Source organism: Pelophylax lessonae (genome assembly GCF_965119305.1).
Source record: "Pelophylax lessonae genome assembly, chromosome: 3".
NCBI lineage: Eukaryota > Metazoa > Chordata > Amphibia > Anura > Ranidae > Pelophylax > Pelophylax lessonae.
The window spans coordinates 358417644-358444498 of record NC_138770.1 but is presented as its reverse complement, the minus strand read 5'-3'; the positions used below and the strand labels follow the sequence as shown (position 1 = coordinate 358444498).

Below are 26855 nucleotides of genomic sequence, written 5' to 3'. Positions count from 1 at the left end.
TGAGTGTACAGCTTGTATAACAGTGTAAATTTGCTGTCCCCTCAAAATAACTCAACACACAGCCAATAATGTCTAAACTGCTGTCAACAAAAGTGAGTACACCCCTAAGTGACAATGTCCAAATTAGGCCCAAAGTGTCAATATTTTGTGTGGCCACCATTATTTTCCAGCACTGCCTTAACCCTCTTGGACATGGAGTTCACCAGAGATTCACAGGCTGCCAATGGAGTCGTCTTCCACTCCTCCATGACAACATCACAGAGCTGGTGGATGTTGGTGACCTTGCGCTCCTCCGCCTTCTGTTTGAGGTTGCCCCACAAATGCTCAATGGGGTTTAGGTCTGGAGACATGCTTGGCCAGTTCATCTCCTTTACCCTACGCTTCTTTAGCGAGGCAATGGTTATCTTGGAGGTGTGTTTTTGGGTCATTATGTTGGAATACTGCCCTGCAGGCCCAGTCTCTGAAGGACGGGGATCGTGCTCTGCTTCAATATGTCACAGTACATATATTTGAAAAAGCAATAATGTCCCAAGTGATTGTCATTTTTATATGACCTGGAGAGAAAGAGGAGACTCGTCTCAACTTGACCCCTTGACTACAAACTTGAATATCCGGTTTTACAGCTTGAAGAATCGCAGGATATACATGAGCCTTCCTGACCCTTTTATCATATGATAAGTTGGGTCCACATGTTCCGGTGAGCGCTTAACCATTACCTCTCCTGTTGGTGTTGGGATCAGATGTCCTTCTTGGATCACTCTTTTCACCTTAGATGATTTGTGTTATTTCACTTGGGACTTTATTGCATTGCTTTTCACATATATATATATATATATATATATATATATATATATATATATATATATATGTGTGTGCTATCATATATTAGATTTTTTAGCGCTGCACAGTACTTTTTTCAATTTTGCTTAACAACAAATGTCTGATTTAGTGTGCTTGCTGCTTATATTTGTTTCTAGTTAGCGCAGTTTATTTATTCTTATTGTCACAGTATATGTTGGCATTCATGGTTCCCTCGATGAACTGTAGCTCCCCAGTGTCAGCAGCACTCATGCAGCCCCAGACCATGACACTCCCACCACCATGCTTGACTGTAGGCAAGACACACTTGTGTAATCTATGTGCTGAGTAATCCATGTCCTTAGTCTGCTTGTCTTCAGCAAACTGTTTGCCGCCTCTCTGGTTCATCATCTTTAGAAGAGGCTTCCTTCTGGGGTGACAGCAGTGCAGACAAATTTGACGCAGTGTGCAGAGTATGGTCTGAGCACTGACAGGCTGTCCCCCCCACCCCTTCAACCTCTGCAGCAATGCTGGCAGAACTCGTACCTCTATTTCCCAAAGACAACCTCTGGATATAACGCTGAGCACGTGCACTCAATTTCTTTTGTCGACCATGGCGAGGCCTGTTCTGAGTGGAACCTGTCATGTTAAACTGCTTTATGGTCTTGGCCACTGTGTTGCACCCTGTTTTCAGGGTCTTGGCAATCTTCTTATAGCCTAGGCCATCTTTATGTAGAGCAACAATTCTTTTTTTCAGAGCCTCAGAGAGTTCTTTGCCATGAGGTGCCATGTTGAACTTCCACTTCATGTGAGTGAGAGCGATAACACCAAATTTTACACACATGCTCCCCATTCACACCTGAGACCCTGTAACACTAACGAGATACGTGACGCCAGGGAGGGAAAATGGCTAATTGGGCCCAATTTGGACATTTTCACTTAGGGGTGTACTCACTTTTGTTGCCAGTGGTTTAGAAATGAATGGCTGTGTGTTGAGGTATTTTGAGGGTACACCTGTTATACAAGCTGTACACTCACTACTTTACATTGTAGCAAAGTGTCATTTCTTCAGTGTTGCCACGTGAAAAGATATAATAAAATATTTACAAAAATGTGAGGGGTGTACTCACTTTTGTGAGATACTGTGTGTGTATGTGTGTATATATATATATATATATATATATATATATGTGTATAGTGTGGGGTTACTAGTGTCATGCCATCATTTCAAGCATCTGGGGATGAGTAGTTTAAAAGGATGAGCGTTGGGAAGCAAATAGAAATAGAGGTAAGTTGAGGGTTATATATGTATGTGTGTGAGTAGGAAAGGTCCAGGTTGGAAAACTAATTGTGTGCAAGTTTAGTAGAAAATCTTCCTTTGAGTGGGAAAGTGATTATATTTCATCTGTAGCATTGGTCATTTTGAACTTAGTGCTAAATATACATATGCTTAGGGGGAGGGTAGGTGAGCATATGTTTTGGGGGGATTATATTAGTCCAGGGGGTTGATTATGATGGGTAACAACATTCTAGATATGCAGCAATGTCAACAGTCCAAGAGAGTTTGGGATTTACACAGATGCCACTCTTAGTCTGTAGAAAGGGTAGTTTTCACAATGACCTTTACCTAAGGAACTACAAAACTGAGCACTCAGTAAGCAAAATTTACTACAGACAGCCCAGGCTCCTGCAGATTGTTACTCAGTGCAAGGGCCTGGGCAGTCCACATCTATAATACAGCTACTTCTACTGAGTAAAGGCAGCACACAGAGAACATCCTCCAGCTAGTGAACCAAAACACACTTATTAACATTGTTCAAAATTGCTGTGTTAACTAGCCTGGTCATAGATTACAATTCGCTGAAATTGGTTACCATTTGAAAGGCTCATTTGGTAAAGGTTAAGTCTCACCCTCTATGCAACATACCAAACCTCTTTTATTCTCCAACGATAAATGCTATTGTAAATGCTAATTGTAACTGAGCTTAGGCCTGTGTTGATGGACTTTTCTCATCAGAACTGTTTCTCTCCCCATACAAGTCAATAGAAACCCTGAAGCAGGTTGGCGCAGCTTAGGAGGTCAGTTGCACCTGTCAGTGAAATCGTATTGATCTTGGAAGTGTCCCAAACTGATTTTAACGTTAAACCAAACTGAAAGAAATACCTCTGCATTCCTGCAATGTGCTAGTTAAATCCCTTGCTGGCTATTGTAGTCTTCTTCCCGGCTAATTCCAGGTGCCAGGTTTTCAGCCTCTTGATTGGCTGGTGGCAGAATGACATCATCCTGTGCATGCTCAAGGGAGTCCATTGGAGTGTATGTCAGGAATGTGCAGCTCAGTGTGTATGCAATAGAAGGCAGGTAAATGTTAACATTGCAGGTCTCTGCAAAAAAGATCTGCCTGCTCATAATTTATCAGTTATAGCTCCACTATAAATGCAGTATGTACCTGAAAGCAAACTGCATTTGCCCATTGACACAAAACCAAAGCCTATAGACGCAGCCCTAACTAGAGTTTGTTTCTCCTGAAATGCTTTCATTAAAATACCCTAGTTTGAGTAAATTATTTAACATGTTCCTACACTTTCAATTCTTTGATTATATTACAGCTATGACATTTGATAGAATAAGGACAGAAGGTGAATCTGTTTAATCGAGGCCTGTTTTCTTATTTTTCTGTTGAGTAACTAACATTTATCAAGAAGGTAATTAAAGCAAAACTCTGGGATCAGCAAAAAAAAAAAAAAAAATCTCCTTTTAGTACACTCCCCTACACAAAACACTAAACAGTTATTACATTTGTGAAATTCCTTACCATTGAAAAGTCTAATTGGATTTTCAGAAAGTCCTCTCTGTAATTCAAAAAATACAGCATCTATTCTGCCAAGGAGGAGCTGTTACAACAGGGATTACATCATATCCTTTCCTCTCTCTCTCTACACCAGTGATGGCAAACCTTGGCACCCCAGATAATTTGGAACTACCTTTCCCATGATGCTCATGCACTCTACAGTGTAGTTGAGCATCATGGAAAATGTAATTCCAAAACATCTGGGGTGTCAAGGTTTGACATCACTGCTCTACACTATAGTCAAACTACATTGCCCATCATGCTTTGAGAATTGCCGTGAATGTGGAAAGGTACACTAGACCTGTACATGTTAAATGGGAACAATCCCACTTCAACATAAACATCACACCCCAAATCACATTCTGGAGCCAGCCAGCCACATTACGCAGTAACACACTACGGGATAGGTAGGTTACAGCCTTATAAATGCAAAGCATGTTTGTGCTCTCCCCCTCCAGCCACAACAGGAGATAAACATATTGCCCTTACGTGATTTATGTAATCATTACTGATCTGTAGACACATGCCCATAATTATAGATTTTACTCACTGTACTCTGCTGTAATTCAGTATTATAAATATTCATTTTCCTGCTGTAGCATTGAGATCTTTCTAACAGCAGCCAGTGCTTGTATGGTGTATATAAGCACGTCCCTCGCCGCAACACAGGGCATGTTGCTTTACATCATTATGTGGCACAAGTAAATGTCGGCATGATGAAAAAACTAAAAAATGCAGTGCTAACATACTAATCAATACCACAATAATAATGTATGGAAATCCCAAACTTCAATATTACCACAATACCGGTCTCTGTTATATGTAACTTCACATATAATACACATCAAACTGAAAATAAGACATAAAAAATGGCTGCAAAATTTTCAGAGATGTTGAAAACCTCTCCTACAAATATTGGCAGTGGACGGTGTCAGTAAAGCAGTGGAAGGTGTCCATCAGTGCAGCCTCATCAGTGCCCATAAGTGCAGCATATTGGTGCTTGCTTATCAGTGCCCATAAGTGCAGACTCATCAATGCAGCATATCAGTGCTGCCTTTTCAGTGTCTATAATTGCAGGCTCATCCGCGCCACCTTAGTGCCCATCAGTGCAGTTTATCACTGCAGCCTAATCAGTGCCCATCAGTGCAGCCTATCAGTGCCCATATGTGCAGTCTCAACAATGCCCATATGCGCAGGAGGGATCATTAGCAGACACTAGCTGGATGACAGAGTGGGGATCTCCTGCTGTGACAGACCTTATATATGAAACGCCAGTTCCCATAGTCCTGCCTCCTGGACCGGCATTGGACCTGTGTGCTATCATTCTATCACAAAGCTGGTCCAGGGGGCGGGACCTTTCCGCAAACGGCGTTTCACATACAAAACCTGTCAGAGTGGGAGATCCCCGCTCTGTCATCCGGCCGACCGGTGTCTCCTAATGATCCCTGCTGCACTGATGGATGACTGACAAGCGGGGCTGCCAACGAGTGCCGGGGGGGGGGGGGGGGCGTTGAGGGTGGTGACTAGAGTGCTGGCAGGGATCAGAGGGGGAGGAGGAGTACACCACCTCCATAGGCGGTGCAGACCGGGGGTCTATGAGACCCCTCTGCCCACTACAGCAAGTAGTGCTACAGCACCACTACAGCTCCCTTATAAGTCTCTGCTTGCTGGGGAGAACTACAAATGGGCTGTCCCAAGTCCGGTGGCTGGGGGTACAGGAGGAGTAGCAGCCACCGTTCTTACAAACTGGAAATCACAGGGCAGTAACAATTTTACTTTATTAGGCTATTACAGACGAACTACTGTGCTCAGAAGAAGACGGATGGCATAGTCTGTGACGGTAGGAGATCAGCAGCAAGGATGTGGAAAAACATTTTTGCCCTAAATTCTCCTTCAATGATGGCGCATATAGTTTCCTTCAAATTGTTTCCCTTTAGGATGGGAGAATACAAAGTTCCATTATGCCTTTATTTTTCTGAGGAAAATAATATATATGATCACCAGAGAGTGCTGTTGCATAAGCATAAGACATTGTACTGTAGGTGATCGTAATCTGGAGTCTAGGGCTATTGTGATAGTGTACATACACACACATAAAAATCTGGTGACTGAAATTATAACCTTAAAAATAGATTTTTTTTTCCTGTTTACTGTATCATCTCCTAGTACAGTCGTTTAGATATACTGATTGCATCAATCCTTAGAGTAAACTGATGCAGTAAAACTATAGCTTGTTCTGGCTTAAATTAAAGGAAATTATTGCCAATGAATATAATCTGAAGTAGAATATCCCCTCCTTAAAGTGGAGCTCCAGGCAAATATAAAAAAATATATAATCCAGTTATGTATTTATAAAAAATTAACAAAATGTATTTTAAATGTAGTTTCCATAAATGACTGAATTGGGTTTATTTATTTTTTTTCTTTAATTCCCTGTACAGAAGTATACCATCCAACTTAGAACTTGTGAAAGAGGGACACCTAGGAGATGGGGAAATATCAATATTAAATATTAGGTGTGGCTTTATAGAGGCATGGTAAATAGCATGTGAGACTGCTCAAAGTATACAGTGCACACATTTTACAGTGCTTGCATCTACAAAATACTTAATTACTGTCCTATTAGTGAGAGCCTCACAAACGCAGATAAACCTAAAGAAAAAAAAATATAGAAAGAGAACGAACCCTTTTTCTTCACTAAAACAGATGGACACTACATAACAACCAGTGAATGTTGAAATAATAACCAAATTGCTCACAAGTATGTAATGTACAGTATAGCTTACAGAATACAGTGGTTAGCACGATGTACAATGTCATATAGAGTTCAGTGGTTAGGACATGAGTATGTGTCATAGTGCCCCTTATATAGCTGTACAGTGAGAAAAGGGAATATCTAGTGTCAGTGGAAGTAAAAAAAATGCCCCAGTGTTAGTCAGTGGAAGTAAAGCAAACTACCCTGGTGTCACTGGTCAGTAGGAGAAAAAAGTGTCCCAGTATCGGAGGAAAAATGACCTGGTGCCATTGGTAGGGAAAAAATGTTTCAGTGTCCCATCATGGTCCAGGGAAAAAAACAGTTTGGGGGGGCTTATGGGGTTGTACTTTTTTAATGCTGTAGACTGTGCAACACAGAGGAAGAATAGCAGCTTATACGTTTCCCTGGTCTTCTCTGCTTCTCCTGCATTTTCTCTCCTAATTCCGTCTAAATCCACATGCTTCACTTCTTCTCTGCCCAGCTATGGTCCAGTCCCACTGACTTTCTTCCTTTTAAATCCACAATGTGCTCCAACTGACTTCTGTCTTCTGCCCCCCATCCCTGACCTGGTTCCTCTGAAGATCTTTCTCCTTTGCTCTTCATTCAACAGGTACTGCTTTCCTCCTTTTGATCTCCTGACTCCACCTTTTGATTTTCAAAACATGGCTAGTTATACAGGAGCACACATGCACAAGGAAAGGGCGCGTGCACGCAGGGAGAGGAGAAGCCAACTTGCAAATACTGTCTTTGCCCCAGGCCATCTTGCCCATTTTGCCAGCGAGCATTCACAGCCTGGTGCTGGACCAAGGGTTCCAGCAACCAGAAGCAGAATACCAAGATTTAGGTCAAGTCCTGGGACATCTCCTGGGTTTAGAGATATGCAGAAGCACTCATACTGGGAAAGGGATGACTAGCTCTTAGCCAGTCAAGGTTCTATTGCTTTCCAGTGTAAACATGTTTACTGAGCAGAGCAGAGAGATAATCTCATCAGAGTGCTGCTATGACTTTATTGTCCAATCAGCAGGCTAGAGGAGAAGTGTTGACAAAAGAAGCAGAATGTCAGCAGCAATCTTCTCTTCTATAGCAACCCATCAGATGGATAAGTAGCATCCACTAATTATGTGGAGGTGACAAGTAAAATATATATGGTAATCCTGAAGTTGATGTTGTCTAGTGTCCCGATGTAATACATTTGCATTGTAATAACATTTTTTGATCCCTGTATTTGTGAAAAAATATGTTCCATATTCCTTTTTTTTAAAAAAAAATAATGTACCATGCATTCAGTAAGCATTAGTCGATGAATAAAAAAAGCGAAAAATCCATTTTAAGGTGAACAAATGTTTGATCACACTGTACCTAAATCAGTGTAATCTTTTTTGGCTATGGACACAGATTATAGCAAGCCTTTGTTTACTAACTGTTCTGGTGAGAGTTGTTTAGGCACAGCTCTAAACAATAGGATCTGCAGTATGTTTTCTTAGAGGTTTTATTGAGAAATTGATAGCAGGCAAACCAGTTTTTCTGGAAAGAGTAAGAGTATATCACTATTGAATAATACAGGTAGAGTAATTTTTCTTTAAATCTTGACTGTTAACAACATTTTATACTGTGAAATGTGAATTTACTAGTGCAAGTACTGTGTATATATTGTTAAAGTATCATATATATATTTGGGATCGACCGATTATCGGCGAAGCCGATTATCGGAGGGCCGATATCAACTTTTCCCGAAATATTGGTATCGGCCCCGGAACTGTCAGATACACCAATATTTTCGTGACAACATTCTGCCTTCTTAGGCCGCCTCTCTCGCCTTGGACAGCCTCGTCTGGAGTCGGGACTAGTCTCACGGGAGTGTATCACAGCCATACACCCACCCACAGCAGCCCGGTGCCAGCCAGCCAGCCACCCACAGGTCCTGTACCAGACAGCCACCCACAGGTCCTGTACCAGACAGCCACCCACAGGTCCTGTGCCAGACAGCCACCCACAGGTCCTGTGCCAGACAGCCACCCACAGGCCCTGTGCCAGACAGCCACCCACAGGCCCTGTGCCAGCCAGCCACCCACAGGCCCTGTGCCAGCCAGCCACCCACAGGCCCTGTGCCAGCCAGCCACCGGCCCTGTGCCAGCCAGCCTCCCACAGGCCCTGTACCAGCCAGCCACCCACCACAGGGTGCCAGACAGCCTGCCACCCACCACAGGGTGCCAGACAGCCAGCCACCCACCACCACAGGGTGCCAGACAGCCAGCCACCCTCCACAGGGTGCCAGATAGCCAGCCACCCACCACAGCATGCCAGCAAGCCAGCGATTAAACATTAAACAAAAATTAACATGTTCAGTACCAGATTTGTGTCAAAAATTGTCTATTTTTCAAAACTTTAAATGTACAAAATATCGGCCGATACCGACACTTTGCTGTAAATTATCATAAGCCCTAAAGAAGGTTTTATAGGCACCCCACATGTGTCATACTGGTACATTATTGCATAGATCCCATCGGCACTGCTACTGCCAAAAACTTGCTAGGGCCACCCCTGTAGTGCACCTACAGTGGGTACGGAAAGTATTCAGACCCCCTTAAATCTTTCACTCTTTGTTATATTGCAGCCATTTGCTAAAATTATTTAGGTTCATTCTTCTTCCTCATGAATGTACACATAGCACCCCATACTGACAGAAAAACACAGAATTGTTGACATTGTTGCAGATTTATTAAAAAAGAAAAACTGAAATATCACATGGTCCTAAGTATTCAGACCCTTTGCTGTGACACTCATATATTTAACTCAGGTGCTTTCCATTTCTTCTGATCATCCTTGAGATGGTTCTACACCTTCATTTGAGTCCAGCTGTGTTTGATTATACTGATTGCACTTGATTAGGAAAGCCACACACCTGTCTATATAAGACCTTCCAGATCACAATGCATGTCAGAGCAAATGAGAATCATGAGGTCAAAGGAACTGCCTGAAGAGCTCAGAGACAGAATTGTGGCAAGGCACAGATCTGGCCAAGGTTACAAAAAGATTTCTGCTGCACTTAAGGTTCCTAAGAGCACAGTGGCCTCCATAATCCTCAAATGGAAGACGTTTGGGACGACCAGAACCCTTCCTAGAGCTGGCCGTCCGGCCAAACTGAGCTATCGGGGGAGAAGAGCCTTGGTGAGAGAGGTAAAGAAGAACCCAAAGATCACTGTGGCTGAGCTCCAGAGATGCAGTCAGGAGATGGGAGAAAGTTGTAGAAAGTCAACCATCACTGCAGCCCTCCACCAGTCGGGGATTTATGGCAGAGTGGCCCGACGGAAGCCTCTCCTCAGCAGAAATACATGGGATTTAGGGCTTTGGAGAGAGATAGGTAAACACTACAGATATATGTGCCCAGGTCAGATTTCATGAATGGCGTTTACATCCACTTTAAGAAAGGTTCCTTTTTGTTCTTGTCTTGTTGGCAATAGTCTGGCAAAAAGACATGACAATAGTAGCTGGCTGCAGGCACAGAACGCATGCTATGTGGCCCTTACGTCCCATCTCCCTTATGCCTGTGGGTCACCACTGCCAAATGAGGGGATCCCCACTGGGGTACTCAGTATGGAATGGATGAGGTTTTGCATGTCCAGATACAGAAGCCACCATAACCCAAACACTGACTGTGTTCCTGTGGTTGTATGTCTTTAGAAGATGGCAGCAGGAGTGCAGTAATGTGTTGTATGCATTTTTCGTTAAAAAAAAAAAAAAAAAAGTGGGCCGGAATGTGTCGACCGGGAGGTGTAACAATCCTCCTACCTAGATTTAAATTGCTTGCAACGAGAAATGTAGAGAAATTTTTAAAGATTATCACAATAAATTGAATAACTTGCAAATCCTCTGCCTAAAAAACATAGTGTGCTATGTACTGCAGATTTTTTTTATTAATAATCAAGACCTGGTTTCAGTATACAGGGAATCACTGTCTGACCTTATTCACTATGCTGGGCCTACTAAGGTTCCAGAAACTGCCTGCCACAGTGGGTATACCCCAGAAAGGGTCTTCACGGTCTGGGAAACCTAGAAATGGACCACAGGCCTTAACCTCTATAGTACCCTAGCCATGTGCCTAGGTGAATACCTAATGCAGGACCCAGTGCCCAAAATATTACAGGCCAGCCCCACATTGTGGGTTCTGGGTAAGGTCCCCAATTACACACCGAGCGCTTCCAAAAACTGCTAGGTATCCATAGGCAGTAAGCAGTCAGATCTTGATAGATGCTTCAGGAAAAAAAGAAAAACTTAATGGTTAAAGAAAAAATGTATTCAGTGGAGAACAGGTCCATCATTTAAAGACATAAGCTAGAATCTGCAGTCTCAGAGTGTGAGTGGGGCTATATGGCTGTGCTCTAGGGGCAGCCCTAGCAAGTTTTTTGTCTATGTCCAGTCACCTAAAAGTAGCCTGTCTATAACCCATGGTCTGTGAATACAAGTTCTGTACTGTACGAATAAAGCCACACTCCAGGTTTTGTGTTACTTTAAATATTTTTTTTGAACCAAGCTGGCAGAAACAAGCTATTTCAATTACTAAGAAATGGGGCTGCTGTCAGCGCAGTATAACTGTATGTAGCATCAGTTACAGACCGTATACAGCACTATGTTTAGGCACTGGTACAGGGACTTCCCATTTGCTGCTGGAACACGATTGAGTCAGAGTGAGTGTTGCTCAGTCTTGCATTTTTATGAATTGCATACAAGGCTTCCTCTGGCTGAGGGGGAGAGGCGGGGAGATTATCAGCCAATCAGAGGAAACCTTCTATCATTGATAAAATACAAGGCTTTCTGTCTATGGCTAAGCAGTACCCCGTACTGCTGCCGAGACACAGCACTGTATACTGTATGTAGCTGATGCTACATACTGCTTATACAGCGCTGAGAGTGGCCATAGCAGTTGGTAAAGGAAACGGTTTGTTTTGGCCAGCTTGGCCAAAGCTATTTTAAGTAACACAAAACTGAGAGTTAGGCTTTAGGATGTAGATAGACAAGTCGTGTTCAGTGATAAAGAACTAAATAAATGTCTAAACACCTAATGATAGGTGAACCAGAATCAATAATGATAGACAACATGAATGTCCATATTAGTTCATATATTAAATTGGTGAAAAAATATGTGAAGACAATGATGTCAATCTAGACTCCCTTTGGTAATGCGCTTACCAGAACACAATGTATCAGAAGCCAGGATCCAAATCAGAAATCTTAATGACTTGTTAGCAGATGTCCGTGATTGACCTCCCAAAAATTGAGTACGTGGAATCATGGAAAAAAAGAGAGGAACGCCATAGCATAAAATCCCACAAACATATATTGATAATGTGATGTGACAAAAAATCACCAGTGACTCAACACAAATGTGAAAAATCAAAATTGTGAAATTATGAAAAATTGTGAATAAAAATAAAAATAAATGAATTCGCCACCAACATTAATGCTGCTTACCAGAACTATAAGTTGGGTACACAAATGTAGATATAGGGATAGACCCAAACCAGGGAGGACACTTGAAGGTACTCCTTACCAAACAGGGAGATGGCAAATATACACTAAATAAATCCACCACCCATAGGTCAGCCCCTTACCAGACTGAGTTCACATCACACATGAAATCAGACCAATAACACTCCACCAGGCAAGCAGGTACACCAACACCAATATAGGCCCCTTACCAGATTGAAACTTAATATTGCATAAGTATCCTGGGGTAGATAGATAATGGGATCCCCACAGATGCAAAGCATATCCTGGTGTTGGATGGGTGATATGATCGCCACAGATGCTCAAAATTTACAGGCCCCAATGCATTAAAACATAAAAGGAGAAAGCCGCCATAGCGTAAAAAAAGGAAAACATAGTACAAATGACAGAAAGTAGAACAAAATACAATGAAGAAGAGTTGCCCCATGTAAATTGTGAGGTTATAAGCAACAGAGCAATAACACTGGCAGAAAATGATAAACAAAGTTAGTGTAGTGTTTATAGGGTGCTACCAGGATAAAATTGTGATAGAATGGGTTATGAATTGTGCTTAAAACCAGAGTGGTGTCAATCATATCCGACATACCATTTCTGTCTATAGTCAATTTTCAGGATAGGGTTTAAAAATAGAGAGACAGTATCAATGGTAGGCGGGATACTCAGCCGAGCAGGCAGCCTACGAATATGATGAGTGAAGCCTTTCGGAGTGTTTCTGAGACGCTGAGCTAGGGGGCAAAATCTGAGGGTATAGGAAGATGCTATAGTGGTATTAGAAAGAGAGGAGGAGAGGGAGAATAAAGGGAGGGTAAGGATGAAAGAAAGACAAGATGGAAGGGGAGGGGGTCGCCGGGGGGGGGGGACAGGGCCTGGAGCCCAGAGATGGTCGGTATTCAAGAGAAGGTACTTAAGGGCGTTGTCAAAGCGAACTGGTTGCTTTTAGTCGCACTACTGGATCTCTGTTGGACATTCAATTTTAATACCTCACCGAAAAGTTGTCCGTGTCAAAAGTCGAGTGCAGCTTATATTATACAGAATGAAAAGATATAGGGACATATTTTTAAAAGCAGTATATCTGACAGTCAGCAAAGATTCTCTTCAGATGAATCTTCTGGATCCATGTATTTTAAATGGCAGTGACAAATGGTGAAAATCACACTCACTGCTTTAAAAATGGACCCCATAAGGTTTCTAAAGCCAAAAGAATTGACAGCAAATTGTTTACACAAAAAAAGATAAAAAGAATGTTATCTGCAGAAAAGGTATGAACTTTTACTCAGTAATAACATAAATAACACAATTTTTTCTCTCATAAACTCCTTCATGGGAAGCTCTGACACTCATGAATTATAAGATGTGGCTAACTTAAGTTTCAAAGCTTTAGCTGGGCTCAAATCCTTCCAAACCACAGCCTGTCTGGCCTCAAATATAGCCTTTTCCACTGTAAAATGAAGGACTGTGTAACTGTTTCTAAATTAAACAAAACGAAACTCCAGAAGGGACGTGTATAAAAGTACAGTTGGAATAAATATAAAATCCTTTTTGTTTCAGAATTTCAGTGATTTAATATTTGTCTCATTCAGAATACTGTATAATGTGAATAAACTCAGTTAGAAAATTATGAGTTCTTGTGATCACTGTAATCTGGGCATGATTACATATAATCATATCAGATTGTTGCCATGCCCTCCCCCCATCGACTGTGTGGGTGGAAATGCTGGAGGGTGCTCTGGCAATGACAGCAGATTGGAGAATGCAGGGCCCCCCCCTTTTTTTTTTTTCTTCTTTACATCACCCCATGGCTATGCTGGTAGCCCTGACGAGGTTTTAGCAAGGCAGTACCTGGAGGTGCTAAATGTAAAAACTAATACGATGAAATAAACCTATCGTTGGTGAAAAGACTAGTTGCCTGGGTATTAGGCTTTGTTCAGATGGGTGTACTTAAGCATACGCCTGTGTGATGGCTGTGTTTGCCTGCCTGGGATGCACTGGTATTCTGTGCATTTACAAGCAGGCAGTCTAATTATTGTCAGTTGGGACACAGCTTCACGGACACAGCCACTGCTTCTAAATCCATACATGTTTGGATATGTGTCTTCAAACTCACACTGTCGTTTGGGGACTTGCACCCACACAGATATCGAATTGGGACAGCAGCTGTGTCTGTGCAGCTTCTGCATCCCTGTTGATATAAATGGGACTGTCTGCATGTGAATGCACGGAACACCTGTACATCCCATGCAAACAAACAGTCCTCACACAGGTGTAAGCTTTTAGCCCCATGCTAACTTCAGTACATTGAATCACTGACCCAAAAAACATCCAGTTAGAGAAAGCTTAAATATTCCTAGGTGTCAGGTGTTCAGGTTAACTCACAGAACTTGCCAACTTGTAGGTATGAAAATCTTATCTAAAAATGTGTAATTAAGAAAATAATCTGCTGTAGAGTTGTTAATTCAATTCCTAAATCTGTATTGTGTTTATTACTTAAAGGATAAGTTCAATTTTTGAAAAAAATAAAAAATAATAATTGCAGGTACAAAAGTACCTTTTTTGGTTTGCTAAGGAGCCTGCAGAGCATCACATCTGTGATCAGCAGATCGGGGGTGCACTGACGGGCTCATACAGCCTATACCTCCAATACGGGCAGGCAGTTAACATGAGAGCAGGATGATCAACTAACTACTAGAGCACTCACCAGCGCCCTCGTAATTCATTGAGAACTAAAAGTCATCAGCTACAATGGCTGACAGTGCTTGTAGTCTATTCATTCACAGGAAACTGTGAATGAGTGACACAGCCGTGTGGGCGGAGCCCTTCACAGCCGCACTGTTTTCAGATTGTGACGGTGGGTGTGGGAAAAGGATTTTCTGGCCGCTGTACAGGTCAGGGGGATCCAGGGAAGGGGGTGCATGCTGAAAATGTTACACCCTAAATATCGTGATAAAGCCAATAATTATTTTTGTTTTTCGAAAGAACAAACTCTCCAGAACAATGTATCAGTTACAGAGCTGGGAGAAGCCATTTAACATTGACAGGGGTGCGCACAATGATCAGCTTGTATTCATTTATGTAAAACCTTTATTCCAGAAGGAAAAAAAAACTGTTTGCTGTAACTGTTTTTGAAGTGTTAGCTGGAGTTTGGCTTCAATTTGTTGTTGTATCTAAATCTGCTAGTACATCTAATACACACCCTCCCCCAGACTGATAATGCTGCTGTCCAAAGGTGCCCCTGTTCTCCTTCATCCGAAGTGGGGGCACTGTAATAAAGGAGATGCTTTACTGGCCAGATCAGCAGGTTAAATAAGAGGGAAAAAGCCTAAGAAAAGAAAACAAATGCAGCCAACACATCTAATGGTTGGTAAGCTGCAATGTATTACATTTTTTGCTTTTGGGTTTAATACAGTTTAAATATTTGATGTCAGTCTGACTAAAGTAGGCTTATTTACATCTCTGAAGAACCAATATACTCTGGGGAATGTACCCTTGTTCCCAATAAATAATACTGTTTAATGCGCATTCTCAACATTGCAAGTTTTTTATGCTTGGCCATACATGGCTCAAATTTCAGCCAATTGAGCAGGAAACCCTGAACCTCAATCTGAAAGTCAAAGGAGCCATGAGGAAAATTCTCGATGGACTAGTAAAAGCAACCATTTGGGTATTCTGACAGCCATGCCAACAGATTACAGTAGCCAGCAGGGGAGATCCCTACATCAACACCGTTAAGCATAATGGGAGAATCTAATGATTGATTGAAATCTTAATGCCTATTGCAAGAAATATAGAAAACGATATAGCAATTTTAACAGATTCCTCTATTCATGCTAAGGAATGCAGATTGACAAATTTACACCAACAGCTATTGTATTTGGGCAGCCGGTACCTATGACTGTCTGAATACTGAACAGTGACTGCAGCTGGTTGCTGCAGTCACCGTTCAACCGACAATTCTCCGCCTGGCTCCTTCGGTCTTCGGATCGAAGTTTGTCAAGCCGAGTGATGAAGGTATGGCCCCACGGATAACATTTTGGCAGATTCAGCTGAGTGTATAGCTATCTTTAGAACTACATTTGTGAGCACTCTGTTCATCCTACTGGGAAAGGAGCTCTCCTCAACAGACAAAATACCTGTGTACATATACCTACTGCAGATAGGGCAGAATCTGCAAGAGATGAATTGCAGAGAATTTGTAAATGATTTCCTTTGACCACAAATACAGCACGACTCAGGGACAGCGCATTTCTTTTTGATATACTATATTTTATGGCGGCTTGCGAAGAGCAAATATTGTTAGCATGAGCAAAGCCTGTGTTCCTTATGTTTGAGCTTGTCATAATGGCATAGCTGGGTGTAAATATATATATACAGTGGGTATGGAAAGTATTCAGACCCCCTTAAATTTTTCACTCTTTGTTATATTGCAGCCATTTGCTAAAATCATTTAAGTTCATTCTTCTTCCTCATGAATGTACACATAGCACCCCATACTGACAGAAAAACACAGAATTGTTGACATTGTTGCAGATTTATTAAAAAAGAAAAACTGAAATATCACATGGTCCTAAGTATTCAGACCCTTTGCTCAGTATTTAGTAGAAGCCCCCTTTTGATCTAATACAGCCAGGAGTCTTTTTGGGAAAACGCAACAAGTCTTTCACACCTGGATTTGGGGATCCTCTGCCATTCCTCCTTGCAGATCCTCTCCAGTTCTGTCAGGTTGGATGGTAAACGTTGGTGGACAGCCATTTTTAGGTCTCTCCAGAGATGCTCAATTGGGTTTAAGTCAGGGCTCTGGCTGGGCCATTCAAGAACAGTGACGGAGCTGTTGTGAAGCCACTCCTTCGTTATTTTAGCTATGTGCTTTGGGTCATTGTCTTGTTGGAAGGTAAACCTTCGGCCCAGTCTGAGGTCCAGAGCACTCTGGAGAAGGTTTCTGTCCAGGATATCCCTGTACTTGGCCGCATTCATCTTTCCCTCGATTTCATCCAGTCGTCCTGTCCCTGCAGCTGAAAAACACCCCCACAGCATGATGCTGCCACCACCATGCTTCACTTTTGGGACTGTATTGGACAGGTGATGACTGGTTTTCTCCACACATACCGCTTAGAATTAAGGCCAAAAAGTTCTATTTTGGTCTCATCAGACCAGATAATCTTATTTCTCACCATCTTGGAGTCCTTCAGGTGTTTTTTTTAGCAAACTCCATGCGGGCTTTCATGTGTCTTACACTGAGGAGAGGCTTCCGTCGGGCCACTCTGCCATAAAGCCCCGACTGGTGGAGGGCTGCAGTGATGGTTGACTTTCTACAACTTTCTCCCATCTCCTGACTGCATCTCTGGAGCTCAGCCACAGTGATCTTTGGGTTCTTCTTTACCTCTCTCACCAAGGCTCTTCTCCCCCGATAGCTCAGTTTGGCCGGACGGCCAGCTCTAGGAAGGGTTCTGGTCGTCCCAAACGTCTTCCATTTGAGGATTATGGAGGCCACTGTGCTCTTAGGAACCTTAAGTGCAGCAGAAATCTTTTTGTAACCTTGGCCAGATCTGTGCCTTGCCACAATTCTGTCTCTGAGCTCTTCAGGCAGTTCCTTTGACCTCATGATTCTCATTTGCTCTGACATGCATTGTGATCTGGAAGGTCTTGTATAGACAGGTGTGTGGCTTTCCTAATCAAGTCCAATCAGTATAATCAAACACAGCTGGACTCAAATGAAGGTGTAGAACCATCTCAAGGATGATCAGAAGAAATGGAAAGCACCTGAGTTAAATATATGAGTGTCACAGCAAAGGGTCTGAATACTTAGGACCATGTGATATTTCAGTTTTTCTTTTTTAATAAATCTGCAACAATGTCAACAATTCTGTGTTTTTCTGTCAGTATGGGGTGCTATGTGTACATTCATGAGGAAGAAGAATGAACTTAAATGATTTTAGCAAATGGCTGCAATATAACAAAGAGTGAAAAATTGAAGGGGGTCTGAATACTTTCCGTACCCACTGTGTATATATATATATATATATATATATATATATATATATATATATATATATATATATATAGGTGTGTTATTGTGGAGCCAGTTAGCACTATGGAGCTTCAAGTCCAGCAACGACAAAGCTAAACTTTTTTTATTTACTACAACTAAAGCTGGCCATACACTAGTCAAATATGCTGAACCAGCCAAATTTCAACAGACATTTATAGTTTTTTTTTTTCTTTTTCAGCCTAAAATGAACAGTGTATGGCCAGCTTAACCCCTTCCAACAGCCTTTTTTCAGTGGTACCTGTGGCATAAATGTAGAGCTAACCAAATGTCAATAGGTGTGTTGCCTTTGCTGATTGTTGTATCAACTTCTGTTCTAGATTTTTCCAAGTGGCTGCCTCCTCTGATCAGTGTATTAAGTGATAAGTGCAGCTGTCAAAATACATTGTCCCAGCCAGTGGAATTTCTCCATCCACCTCTGTGTGGATAGAGGAATCTGTTCATTTTTTTTTTGTTCAGCCTAGTGGCTGAACAAAAAAAAAAACTAGCAGTGTATGCCCAGCTTTACCCCTTCCTGCTGCCTGCACACATATATTATCCCAGAACACTGCCAAAAGCTCTGGATCTCATACGAATGATCAGGAGCCCGAAGTCTTATTTCCTGAGCATCTAATCTCTGTGATTAGCCTCTGATTGGCTATCAAGTGATCAGTCACTGTATAGTCCCCCGTTTGTTTTTTTTGTTCTTTCTCTTTAATGGAGAAAAATATCCATTGTAATAGAATAATAGATATTATTGCTATAGAAGAGGAAAAAAAGTAAACAAAGGTGTGTGTGCAAAAAAGAATTCACCTGGATAGACAAAGCTGCTGTGATATGTACAGTTTTACAAACACATGTCAAAGTTTTAAAACTGTGTTCAAGTGTCGAGACTTGTTTTACCCTCCGCCATGAAGGGGTTAAAGAGGAACTTGACCCTCTCTCACACATTTTTTTTTTAATTAAATCTCTGCTTATCTGATCCTGGGCTGTGCATAATTCAGATACTCACCCACCCAGCAGATCCAGCGTTGTCCTGCTGAGATCCACTTCTCTGCAGCTAACATTTGGCTCCTGTGCTGCCATTTTTTTTTTCTGTGGCATCTTTGGCAGGCTGCTGTCTTTTCTGGATTCAGGCCGCTGCCTCCCGGTGATGCACCACTTGTGGCTGTCCCCTTCCTTTTATGAATGGAGTACTATGTCTCAGCATACTAGGCTTGGAAAGCACTGATCATTCACTTAGGTGAGACTGGTGCTTGGAGGGTAGGACGAAACCTGTACACTGAGGAAAGAAATGTAAACAAAAAAAGAGATATTTATTTAGCGGAGTAAGGAGGGGTCGGAGAGGGAGAAACGTTATTTTCGGGGCTTTAAGGTTAGGTTGGTCAGAATTTAAATCTGTTGACTTTTTGCCTGTCCCTTTTCTTCATTGCTTTATTTTTGTTTTCTGTGTGGTGTACGAGGAAACAATAAAAAGTGTGCTCAGTCAGCGGGAAAACAGCCAAAAAAAAAAAATGGTATTTCTACTATAATGGGGAAGGTCTATTTCCTTTGAGATTTGTATTGCATCTATACCGGTGCTTTTCACCTGTATAGATGTGGTGGTCTGTGTGTCCATTAAGATGATTTCCCCTCACTTCTGTTGAGGTACTGGTTTCAGGCAGAACATGACGTACGGTGACATCTCTTCTGTGGGGAGACGGTCAGGATATTAAAGCTGAGGTTTAAACCCTTCTACTCTCTAATCAAAATTAAGAAAACTTTATTTGGCTTGCATTGGGCTTGTTATCAGAGAAACATTGAGGGCTGCAATTACAGACATCCTCCTGAAAAGCTAACTTGTATGGATGTTGTGACCCACTGGCTTCGAAGCTTTGAGTCACTGACCCAGAGCAAGTGTGCAGATCAAGAGTCAGAAAAAAGCTGGAAGATCTCATCAGCATGACAAGCAGACAACTAGCATTTTCAGAAAGAGATCTCCTTTTTCCTATGACAGGTATCTATTAAAGCTAGAGGTAAATGCTACTCTTTAACGTTGGTGAATTCTGGGTGTTAGGCAAGCTTCCAAGAATTCCCTTACATAAGATGACAAATGTTTGCGACTACAAGCTGCAATGCTGAAAACTGGTAAAATATCAGTATTGAAACCAGAATTGTATTATTTTCTCTCATCAGGAGATCCCCTGAACCTTTGACCCAGGAAGCCAAGCTGAAATGTGACGTGCCACAGCAAGACAGTTTAAAGTAATGCAATTTTATAATTTATTTATACTGTAAAATGTAACTGATGCATATACACACAATTATACCAATCTATGTATAGGACCTCATTAGGTAAGTCCTAAAATAATGTAACACAAAAATGTCAATTTTTTTTTTTTTTGGCCTCACTATTTATTATGTATAAAATAAGAACTGGCTGTGCTAGCTGGCAGCCTATAGTCAAGGTTCAATTAGATGTTACCCCTTACAGAATTACCAGCTGTTCATCTTAAATTGGTTTTGCTTTTCTTTCATTCCTTCTTACATATCAGTGCTGCTTATAACCTGCAGCCTCATTGCAGTCACTTGTTGTCTACATGCATGCAGTTCAGAAATGGCTACTTGACATTACTTAGAGCGGGTTTCCTGATGGTGACAATAAAGGACCATGCCTGCTAAATGTGTGTTGAAGCAGCAACTTGTAGCTGTCATTGGACGCCCTGATGACAGGGTAACCACTCAAGAGCACAGTTTTAAATCCAGAGCATAATGTTGTCACTCTAAAAAAAGAAAGGGCCTGTACAACGTCCTACATGGCAGGATTACCAGGGTCTCTTAAAGCGGAGTTCCTGCCACAAAAAATAAAAATTCAATGAACATACCCCCGGGACAGTCCGGGCTAGTACATTCCACAATGGCTAGCCTCTGATCTGTCCCGGTTCGCACTTACCTGCAAGAAGAAATACTCACTTTTAAAGTTTCTTCTCCAGCGTTGCCATCTCTGTTGTGGGCAGCTGAAGCCAGCGCGATCCTCTTCTGTGCCCTCTTCCGTGTCTTCTTCTCCCAGAATGCGCCTGCACCGGCCCTCTCGTCACTTCCGGTGCGGCGCCGCATTCCTCCACAGCTTCTGGGCATGCCCAGAAGCTGTTTAGCAGGGAATGCGGCGTCGCACCGGAAGTGACGAGCGGGGCCGGTGCCGTCGCATTGATTCCTGGGAGCGCTGACGTTCAGCTCCCAGGAATCATTGCAAACCGGAAGTGACGGCGCGGGCCACGGCCGCCAAGGGAGGAATTGGAAGAAAGGTGAGTTTTTCTACAATAACAAGGTAAGTAAAAAAATAAGTCCTAGCTATCCATTTCCTTTTCAGGTGAAGAAAAGCAAGCGAATGGCCACAAAATCGATTATGTCGATTTTGTGGCCGGAACTCCGCTTTAATCGCAAACTGCTGATTTTAAATGATTTATTATGGCTTTTGAAATTACATCAACAATTTAATGTTTTTGAGATTTTAGTGATTGTGTTTACATCTACCTTGAACCTGCCATGGAACGTTATTGGAGAGTGAAAGTTGGAAAATATAGTTAAAACAGAAATTACCCGTATTTAAGCACCACAAGCTGAAAATGCTATTTAAATGACTTAAATCATTTTTATTATTCAAAGCAAGCTCACCTATTCGTCCATGTCTCCATGCTTTATTTTATTGAGAAATAACTTTGACCTCCCCCCTTCCTCCTTCCTGCCATTTCTAGCTGCTGCCATCTTGAGTAATGGCAGATGATTTATGTAGCATTTATTTCTTGCAATCCCTCTGCTCTTAGCTCAAACATGCAGGCAGGAGGACGTGCTTAGCTGAGAAAACCCCTACTTCCAGATGAAAGAAAAAAATGCACATGAAGACTGCTGGGATATATAACATCATTTTGGCCTAGGCCAGAAACCAGAAGGCAACTAAAGAAATAAAAAAAATAAAAAAGTTTAAAGCAAGTAAATTTAACATACTTTCCTATCTATTTACTAAGGTTAGCAGAATAAATGGTTAATGTTGCTTTAGAGAGTAAATGTTCTGCTACATTTTGTACTTGGGACATGTTGATAAATAAGAGCAATTTTAAATACTATAACTGTGTAGAAAAAGAGTTGGGCTTTGCCTCTTAGCTGCTTCCTCCTCTGGCTGTGTTTAATGTTGTACCAAGGCTGTCTAGGTGGGTGGGGGCTTCAATAGAGACTCTGCACTGTAGCCTATAATGCCCCTATGATTTTGGAAATATGACAGTCTTGGAGGCATATATGCATTTTAGTAGTGTTAACTATGTACCATGAAAACTGTTGACCTTTAAGCATGGATGTCAGGGTTATGACCCTCTCTCTTAACACCTTTGCAGCCCGTGGCATTCATCGCTAAGCAAAAACAAATCCTCAGTGGTCCCTGTCACTTTTACTGACATTGTTGAAGAGGAAAAGCAACAGGAAGCTGCTCTTATACGGAGTCGGGAGAAGCCTTTGGCACTTATTCAGGTATTAAAGATGCCAATATTATTTAACTGCAGTTGTATGGCTCCTGATAAACCAACTTTCACACTTATATTTATGCTGGTCATTGTGTATGTGCCTAGGTATGTCCATGCTTTGCCTGATCTGAATCCGTGAATGTGCTCATCTCATAATAAGTACAGCCAGAAAAATGTTTGCATGCAAAAATATTTCTAAACAAATATAATCATGGGTATAAAGTTTATGAAAAGCCAAAACTTTTTTATTTTTCGCCCATTGATAGACACAGGAAGTCATTTATTGTGTTATACTGTGGCCTACAGGAGAATCCGATGCTGGCAAAAAAAAAGCTGTAGGCCCAAGCCAGTATTAACACCTCTTTTACCTATCATGCCTCAGTTATTGCTTGTGTCCCAGGAAAAGGGACATCTTTACTTCAGCTTCTTATTAAAAATTATTTTTCAAGATTTTTTTCCTCAGAATTCCTTGCTAAACCACTGTCTGAGCGTGTCTATATGGCAGCTATTTGAATTTGAATCTGTCTTTTCTCAGCCTGTCCAACCCTATCCCCCCTCCGACTGGACTGAGCCAGCTTGGAAGTGACACTTGGTTCCACATAAAGTGCTTTCTAGACTTTGAGTAACAAGTTAGCCATGGAGTGTATTCCAGGTCCAGAGCAGTTGGCAATGCCACAGTGCTTGCCCTGTCTTTGAAGGCTTGCTTTGTGAGTAGACTGATATGGCTGAGCACCGGGAGCTACCTTGTTACTTGCACTAGTGGGTGCTCTTTGAGTTCCCTCTGCAGCTAGCTTTACCACAATAAGCATTAAGGTTGAGAAATCAAGTGCTGATGTCATCCACTGAGTGGAATGTTGCATGCACACTCTTTCCTGCTATTCAGTGCAGAAGAAGCATCATCCCACTGCCACTCCTGGTTTTGGGAGAGACATGCCTGCCTACAGCCTTCAGACACTCATCAGCCATTAGCCTGAATTTGAGGGTAAATGAGGTCTTGCCCTTGTTAGTGGGCTTGCACCAGTGATCTATTGTGGTTTACTCCACATTTTAAATGAGGGTTTCCCTTGATGTTCCAGCGCCCACCCAGGGAGTTACTCTGTTGGTTCTGTTCTGTGCTGAGATTAATGATGTATGGTTTTCATGAACCCTGATGAAGCAAATGTTGGTGAAACGCATCGGCACATAAAGACTGGTTACATCAGCATTCATCCTTGGTGTATACAAAAATAAATTTACAGTAAATCCTATCAGCACTATTATTGTTTTACCTGCAGGGACTCTTTTTATCTTTGTTACCAAATAAAGTGTATGATTATGGTACACATTGTTTTGCATCTTGTATGGCCTGTACAGTTTGAAAACGTTTTGCTCGGCTTCTATATTTATACATAATACGGATGATGGCTCTGAATGTCACAACAATGGATTGAAGTCCTCTATCCAGTAGAGGGCTTGGTCCTCTCTGGTATCAGATTAGGGTGTGTGTCCTTCAGGTGGCTCTTGAGCTGCAGGCCGTCCCGTGTTTGTTGCTGTTTTACTTATCCTTCAGTTGTGCCATTTTTGGACATCTCAAAAGTATCAGAATTCCTGTGTTTCTCGAACAAAGAAGAAAATTGGATTTCTGTACTCAACATAAAATCCTGTCCTTCTAGTCCATTGAGGGACACAGGCCCTTCCCCTCTGTTTGAGTCATGCTCTTGCTACTGCTTGTTACAAACTAAAGAACATTGGGTAGAGATTGGGTTATCCTGGACTGGCCTACAATTTTTTTTGTTTGCCAGTGCCCAATGCTCCTGTAGGCAACAGCATAACCTGACAGTATTTGAATTCCTGTGTCCCTCAATGGGCTCCAAGCAAAAGATTTTATAGGTAAGTAGAGACATACTATTTTTGGCTATACATAAACTTTAAAATGTCAGACCATCCAAATTTGGAATTTCAGGTAAAAGTAAGGTTTAATAAGTAGAATTGCCCACTAGATGTTTGTTTCTTGGGGACCCCAGTGGTGAGAAATAACTTTTGTAGGGTCTTTGCTATGTTATTGCCCATCTAGATGTAGAACTGAGTCTTCTTATAACAACTTCACCAAGTGCACACCTGGCAAGTAAAGACTTCTTGCCTCACAAATTCCTGAAAGGCACTACAAGCTGTTACTTCAACAGTACACTTCTCTGTTTTGGTTGTTTTATGGGGTAGGGGAAGGGGGTGGTTAAACAAAATGGTTCCTATATTAAAATGCCCAAACTTTTTTTTTTTTTTTTTTTGGGAAAGATTAAAGAGGCTGTAAATGCACACTTTATTATTTAAAAAAAAAAAGACACACCTGCTCTGTGCAATGGTATTGCACAGTGCAGCCACTTAAAGCGGTACTACACAACAAACCAAAAGTGTATTATAATGCAGCTTACCAATCATTACATGTCATTGGACGAGCACCGCACTGGATCGAAAGAGGAGCCAGGTAAGTGTTTAGGAGGGGGTGGGAGGAGCTGATATTGATATTTTTTTTTGCCACTTTAAACCACTGTCAAGTTTGTTTGTGTCATTTGTCAGCATTTGTCTTGATCTCTTTGGGGAAGTTTTACTTGACTTCCTTTTCTGTAGATATGATAGGAAGAAAGTGGAATCTTCCCAAAGTGCGGAGAAATCCCCTTTTAGACTACTGTCAATGGAACAATCACAAGTGCTCTCACTGGAAGGTTTGCCCTCACCTCCTGTTACAGTAACAGCCATAAGGGTTTGTACACCCCATCAATATCTGTAATGGTGACAGTGGGTAATTAGGACATATAGAAATTGAGTCTATGAAGCAAAAAAAAAACATGATGGCAATTTTGTTTTATTTGATGAATTGTGTGTAAGGTTACATGTTTTAAGATTTTAACTTTAACGTTTTCTTAACTTTCCTTTAGATTGAAGAACGTGCAATTCAGGATCTTTTGGTACATTACCAGGCTATAGATAACCCAGAGGAATATATAACTATTGAACGCTCACAACAAGGGCCTATAGCAGCTCCAATGTGGAACAAGCATTAATTATAATGTGCAAATGTGAACATCTTGGTGCTTCAAAGATATCCAGGACCTTAGTTATGTACTAAAGTCCCCTCAACAGCAAAATCACATTATCTGTTTTAATTCTTGAAAACATTGGTGAACACCCAAAAGGCACAGGGTTACAACTATATAATCTTAACCATATGCTGGAATACATGCTTTTCTGACATTTCAGATGGCGTCTAAATGTCCATGTGATGATGAAATATCATTCTTGGTTTAATACATAACAAAGTATTTGGTGTAGAAAACAGATACATTTCTGTTTTAAACAAAATTAATTTCAAATAAACTGGTTTGGAAGCATTTTTTTTATTGCATAGTTATTTTATAAATACATTTGCATATACTTTAAAGTAAGTGCACCCTTACTAACCCCACCACCCACCTCCTCATCCTTTTCTGCGTTTACTCCCCTGCTGTCTGTGGACACAGTCTGTTCTTCTCAGCGGGTGGTTGTAAACCCTTACATATACCCACTGAAGTGAGAAGTCACTGGTGATACACATAGATAAAACAATTCTTTCTACATAAGTTGTACCTATGTATCTGAAGTTCTCTCTCTCTCCTCCACTATCTCCCAAAGCACACAGTTTGCACAGCATCTCGAAGCTCCAGCTGGCAGAAGGCAGGGATTTGACATTAAACACTGCAGAGCACCTAGAAGGAAGCTGACAATAATCTGCACAGGGGGTGTGCCTTGGCACACCCTAATCACTATGTGCAGTGCCAATTCCCCCTACTGCCCAGGCTTCCCTCCGCCCTGCAGTACTGCTGGCTTCCCTCTCTCCCCAGCTGCTGCAGGGGCTGTTTCAGGATGGCGAGCGGGGGAAGGGGCTAGTAAATATGTAATTTACCAGCCCCTTCCTTTTCTAAATGCACACTGTGAACTCACTCATGTGTCTATCCATAACTTAAGCATAGTAAACTGTTTACTTTGCTTCAGTTTGTGAATGAACAGGAAGCCACTTAGCACAGAGCACTTCTAATTCATTCACTGCCCCATGCAGCTGAGGCTGCAGAGAAAGGCATTGTGTTTTAGCTTTGGCATGCACACCTATGGTGGAGGGAAGGGACACCTTTATCGCTACACAAACACATAAGAAGACATTCACAGTTGAGGCTGTCATTCCCAGGCTTTTTGCTGGAGCTTCCCTCCTTTGTCATCCTCTATCCCTTGGAGTTGGTTTTAGCTATCAGAATTGATTCATGTAGATAGCAGAGCAGGCAGCAGACAGAAATCACACTCAGTGCTTTGGATTGAGGCAAATAAACACGATAGAAGGATATGTTTTGTTAATTTTTCATGTCAAATGTTTACAACCACTTTAATAAAGATTTCTTCTAATTTTTCATATTAAAATGATTGTTCACCTA

At 41.7% G+C, this 26855-nt stretch overlaps 1 protein-coding gene across 1 annotated transcript in view; it reads left to right on the top strand.

Moving 5' to 3' along the window:
• Positions 1–25777, top strand: part of IBTK (inhibitor of Bruton tyrosine kinase) — a 118176-nt gene extending 92399 nt beyond the window's left edge. The window contains 3 exon segments of the mRNA XM_082250096.1: positions 20102–20170; positions 22294–22426; positions 25332–25777. Coding sequence (XP_082106222.1) covers positions 20102–20170; positions 22294–22426; positions 25332–25457 — 328 coding nt within the window. The 3' untranslated portion in view covers positions 25458–25777.
• Positions 25778–26855: the final 1078 nt, after the last annotated feature.